Source organism: Platichthys flesus, chromosome 18, assembly GCF_949316205.1.
Source record: "Platichthys flesus chromosome 18, fPlaFle2.1, whole genome shotgun sequence".
NCBI classification, from domain to species: domain Eukaryota; kingdom Metazoa; phylum Chordata; class Actinopteri; order Pleuronectiformes; family Pleuronectidae; genus Platichthys; species Platichthys flesus.
The window spans coordinates 11,441,548-11,447,181 of record NC_084962.1 but is presented as its reverse complement, the minus strand read 5'-3'; the positions used below and the strand labels follow the sequence as shown (position 1 = coordinate 11,447,181).

The window sequence follows — 5,634 nt, the reverse complement described above, 5'->3', positions numbered from 1 at the left end:
TGGCTCACATGAGGCAGGGTGACATGTGCTCATCTGCATGCAGGGTCCGTCGGCCACATCAGTCTCGTCTCACACTGCATTAATTCATGATCAGATGTTTAGCAGGGAGAGGAGGCCTGTTTAATAAGAGAGCCAAGGGAGGGGGGCTGTAGCAGGATGCAAGAAACACTTCATCATGAGATGATGAACAAGCTGTTTGTGTTGACATAATTAAAATGTAAAAAAAAGTTCTGATTATTTCTACTTAAATACTTTACAAATGATATTTTGGGGACTATTGAAAAAGATTTTTATTAAACCACAACGTCATCCATCAACCTGTTGGTCACCACCTTGGTCCATTCTGATAAACATCAACATCTATTTCATTGTTTACAATGAAGTCCAGTTGTTCAAGGGTCTCAGACAAAGACAGTAAGTAAAGCTGGGCAACATTATGCAAAAGTAAAGCCAAAGGAACTTTATCGCCCTCTGCTGGCTGGCTGATGTATCTGCTACTTTTTTTTGTGTCCAGTGTTTCATGTCACTCTGCCATGTTGTCCAATCTTTATATACAGTCTTTGGTTAATACTTTTTTAATAGTTATAATATTTAAAACCATGCATTTCCTCTTTGCTAAACATTTCTTTGGATCTTTACTCGTCTGTGTAATTTCTTTAAAATCTCTTGTTTGATCGATCAGTGTTTGATCGTGACGCTCTTCACCTCCGTGAAGAAATGGTAGGAATCCTTCCCTCCCTCCCTCCCCACACCAGAGTTCTTCATCCCTCCGAAGGGCAGGTTCAGATCTCTCACCAGCCAGCAGTTGGTCCACACTAAACCCGCCTGTATCCGCTTGGCCATCCGGTGAACCCTGCCCACGTCCTGGGACCACACCGTGGCGGCCAGGCCGTAACGCACGCCGTTGCCCTTCGAGACAGCCTCGTCCTCGGTGTCGAAGGGGCTGACGCAGGTGACGGGGCCAAAGATCTCCTCCTGCATGACGCGAGAACTCTCGGCTATGCCTGAGATGACGGTGGCCGGCATGAAGTAGCCAGATTTGTTTTTTTCGGGCAGGTGCAGCTGGTCAACTCCCTCACCACAGTGGACGACCCCACCTTCGCTTTTGGCGAGCGCTACAAAGCCTCGCACCTGGGAATCAAAGCAAAGATGGATTTCATCTCAAAGGACATAAAACTGTGTCTTTCACTGTGTCTGAAACTTCATGCAACCACCTTCTCCAGGTGCTCTTTGCTGATGAGAGCCCCGTTGTGGCTGCTGGGGTCAGAGGGCACGCCGGTCTTCCACTTCTTAGCTGCAGCCACAAATCTTTCCAGGAACTCAGAGTAGATGCTCCGCTCTACGTAGATCCTGCTGGTGCACAGGCAGATTTCTCCCTGAAAGCAGAAGAACGAGGAGGGAGGATGAATCAGGACAGTGAGTCCATGCATGTTTCACGATGAGATATGGGGTATAGTGCCCCCATGTGGATAATCCCGCCACTGCAGCCTATTCGCATGCAGCTACTGTATATACTGCAAATTATTCTTCTGTAAAATGATTTCTATTTATGTATCACTTTCAAAATACACGTTTATAAAGAGATACATTGGTTAAAACAGAAAAAAAATTGACATTATTATTGTTATAGAAAAGGTCTATAATGAAAAATCTATTATGAGGATCATCAATTTCACTATTTCATGTTTATTTCCAAAAAAAGAAACAGGAACCAGTTGAGACCTGGAGCTTCAGCACTTTACGAAATAATCCATTCTTTAATGTTGTGTTTTTAAGTCTTCTTTCTTTCTCACCTGGTTGGAGAAGCTGGAGCGAACCGTGGTCTCGATACACTTGTCCAGGTCTGCGTCGGCAAAAATGATGGCGGGGTTTTTACCCCCCAGCTCCAGTGAGAGCTTCTTACAGTAGGGGGCGCTGCGCTCTGTGATGTGCTGGGCGGTTGCTGTGGAGCCAGTGAAGGAGACCAATGGGACGTCCGGATGGCCCACGAGGGCGTCGCCCGCTCTCGGGCCAGTGCCAAACACCATGTTGACGACTCCTGGAGGAACGCCTGCAGAGACAAACCACATTTATGCATCAATTATTCATTACTTATAACCAATTTAAATAGAGGTAACTTTATGGATATTTAAACAAAAGTGTATAGTAATGCTTTAAAGTGAGTTTTATTATTTGCGGAAACAGTTTAATGGCCTTTTATGAATGATCAATCTGTACAGTAATGCATGTGAGAATTCTTCTAACTTCAGTGTGTATGTGTGTGAGTGGGTTGCTGTTGCATTGTGGGTATTGCGGTCCTACCAGCCTCCTGCATCAACTTGCACAGCATCCAGGCCGTCACAGAGGTCATCTCACTGGGTTTGGCCACCACCGTGTTTCCCATGGCGATCGCCGGGGCAATTTTCCACGTCAGCAGGTACAAGGGGAGGTTCCAGGGGCTGATCAGACCCGCTACACACACACGCACACAAAGACACACACAGTTTCAAAAACACAACTATAAAATGAAGCAGGCTATAGTTACAGGTTATAGATTATAGCTCTCACCCACTCCCACTGGACAGCGGATGGTGTAGTTGAGGCAGCCCATGTGGTCCATCTGGCTGCAGTCAGTGGTGTGGTGCTGCACCGACGACGCAAAGAAGCGGAAGTTGTGCGCTGATCTGGGAATGTCCACAGTCCGAGCAAATGTTACTGTTTTACCTGTCAAAATATGAATGCGGCAGGTGTTTTACACTTTACTGTCCACTGGGAAGAATTTGATATACAATGCATTGTGCTCTTTGCTTGTGTAATGTTCAGGTTATCAAGATTATTATTGGGTTTCATTATGTTTCTCTTAAATTGGACTGTGCGTTTAAATATAAAATATACACAAAACAAAGAAAATTAAAGAAATGGGGGAATGAGGGCATAATCAGTTTAAGCAAGTGAAAAGTGATGACTTCTCATATTGACCAAACGACTGTAAAAAATATTTTATCAGCCTGTGGTGATTACTGCGCTGGAAGATAAACTAAAGTATTTTGTTCTGATGGTCTGGCTGAATCTTGGGTTGTTGCAACAAGTGTTAAAGCACCTTGGTCTCTGGACTCCGCCTGGGCGAACTCCTCCAGATGGGAATCGAGCAGGTCGGCCAGCTTGTTGAGGACCTGCACGCGCTGCTCCACGCTGCGGGCGGACCAGTCGGGGAAAGCATCTTTAGCTGCTGCCACCGCTGCCTCCACCTGCACAGGGTCATACACATGGGACAGGGTGGGACCATTTTGGCATATTCCTCAACCTTAGTCACCAAATAAAGAAGGAAGTTACATTTAAGCCTTATAAAGGCCTTTAAATATGTAATTCTGGGGAACAAAGCAACATTTTAGGTTGTATAATAAGCTGCTAGAGGAGGACTATTAGTATGGAGTGTGCTGCACTACACATCAGACCCACCAGGGGGGTCTCAAGTAAAATTTGTGAAAGTAATGAGTGAAAGTGCACAGACATTTTAAATGTTGCTCTCTGATGACACACTGGATACCTTAAGCTCTTACTACCTCGTAAAAATTATGAATGAAACATGAATTTAAAAAACTCACTTTGCTCTGTGGTCACAAGTAGAAGTACACACATTCCCTCTATATGTACATACTGAGTGTGTATGTTTGTGGCTGAAAAGTTTGATTTCACAATTTCCTCCCCACAACGGCCACACTCACATAGTAACACCACCTAAAATATAGTCAGGGTAAGTGAGGTGTGGATGTGCACTGTGCTCATACTTGGTGGTTCTGACAGAACTGTAGAAAGCGGTGCATCTACTGTGTTTGCTGTGTTTTGTAAGCCTGTGCAGGTTTAATGATTTCTAGACTGTGGACTCTGCGAAGGGCAAAGGTGCTTCGGGCAGAAACTGCTTCGAATACCTGAATACGACAGGAAACCACTTTAATGCTGCACTACTTTAGCCACGTGCTGATTTGAATAAACAGTCTGCATCATAAAAACCATAGACAATATAACACCTTGAAAAAATGTATGATTCCAATGGAAATTAAATAAAAGAAATAATTGAAAACGTTAAATATATTAACTTAATAGCAGCTGCACACGAGTCCTAGTGTCATTCAATGCTCTCAAATATTAAATCAAGTGCATAACCTCATGTCACTATGAATAGAGTGAGTGCAGGCTGCAGTATAGGACAAATAGATTCATGATATCCAGGTCCCACCTCCTCCTTGCCGCTGTCCGGGACTTTGCTGTACACCTCCCCGGTGGACGGGTCGAAGGAGTCGATGTGGCTCCGACAGGACACGAACTTCCCTCCGATGAAGTTCTCCAAGACCAGGTGCTGCCCCGATGCCTTCGCCATGACCGACCGCTGCAGCTCACTCTTCTGACCGAGCACGGACCGTCAGCACACCGCTGCATGCACAAAGTCCAGAGGAGCAGGAAGGTAAAAGGAGATGTTACCTTGGCCCCTTGCACTGAACCTCCCACTGCACATTTCACAGTAGCACACACTGGTGCACAGAGGTCATTATTCTCCCAGGAACAAGTGCCCATGGCTACGGGCAGGATAAATAGAAGTTCCAAAGCAGTTTTAATTTACTTAACTAAAATTAAATATACTTTAGTGGCCTGTTTCAAAAGCATCTCCAGTTATGTTTGTTGGGACGTTTTCTGTTCATTGTGTTCAGAAGGTGTAACACTCTCCAACTTGGCCCTATCCATATTGTGTTAAACTGAAGCGATGACCATGGATCCACAAGTGGACGACACGTCACAATAATATGTCTGTGATATGTCTGAAAGCGCCACTGAGTAATGCATTCCCAACATGCAAGAACAGTGGAAAGCCAAGAACTCCACAGGCAATGGTGGCTACATTTACATGGACATAAATAATAACAGCTGATAAAAAAAACAGTAGAAAAGGCGGTTCACATGACAGTCTCGTATTCAGACTATTTTCATGTAAACATTTTCTGCTCACCTTATAACCAAATGAGATCATACTTGAAGCGATAATTAAACTTAGACGCAATAAACTGGAAGTGCACTTGAAAGGCACATACCTCCACTGATTAACAAAAGTTGAAGAGTACTTCCTTGACCCCTTACCTTATTCTCTCAGTAGTTTTAGCGTAATCCTGCTAAAAGACAAACAAATAAAAAATGCACGTGTCCAATCAGTGTGTGGAAATTGACACACAAAAATCTGTGTGAATGGGAGGTATGTGGAAAATATATAATTGTGATTAAAAGCATAGGTTTGAAGGGTTTATACCTGAAGCTCCGGCAGTTCAGGCATTCATTCATCAAATAATACAGAAACTCTTGTGTGAAAACCACCACCTCATAACACTACTTCACACTTAGCACCATTTGCATTCGGGAAGTGAAGAGGTTGCACTTTGTTTATCAGATCTGATACCTACGTCAAACATTTGTAACCGACTACCACGTAAACGATATCTGAGAAACACACAACTGCAAACACACATCTGTATCATAGACTAAATTAAGATGGACGACATGACAAAGTGAATCCAGTGTCTTGATCATCCCCTGACGGTTGGCGGCAGTACGCCATAAATCTCCTCCTCCACGTTAACAGAATGGACATGGGCCTAAATAAAGTCGAAA

General features: G+C 44.1%; 1 protein-coding gene across 1 annotated transcript; it reads right to left on the bottom strand.

Annotated features, from left to right (window-relative positions):
• Positions 1-272: 272 nt before the first annotated feature.
• Positions 273-4,446, bottom strand: aldh8a1 (aldehyde dehydrogenase 8 family, member A1). The gene is made up of 7 exons (XM_062411742.1): positions 4,217-4,446; positions 3,080-3,227; positions 2,548-2,703; positions 2,302-2,451; positions 1,794-2,050; positions 1,215-1,376; positions 273-1,131 (listed from the first exon to the last, which is right to left on the bottom strand). Exons 1-7 carry the CDS (start codon positions 4,355-4,357, stop codon positions 679-681), a joined length of 1,467 nt encoding a protein of 488 aa, XP_062267726.1. The 5' UTR covers positions 4,358-4,446; the 3' UTR covers positions 273-678.
• Positions 4,447-5,634: the final 1,188 nt, after the last annotated feature.

Excerpts from the sequence above, each read along its gene's own strand:
- aldh8a1 (XM_062411742.1), bottom strand. The coding sequence starts at position 4,357 with ATGGCGAAGGCATCGGGGCAGCACCTGGTCTTGGAGAACTTCATCGGA. Across the intron at positions 2,051-2,301 it reads CAAGTTGATGCAGGAGGCTG|GCGTTCCTCCAGGAGTCGTC; the intron begins GTAGGACCGCAA and ends TTGTCTCTGCAG. Across the intron at positions 1,132-1,214 it reads GCAAAGAGCACCTGGAGAAG|GTGCGAGGCTTTGTAGCGCT; the intron begins GTGGTTGCATGA and ends TTTGATTCCCAG.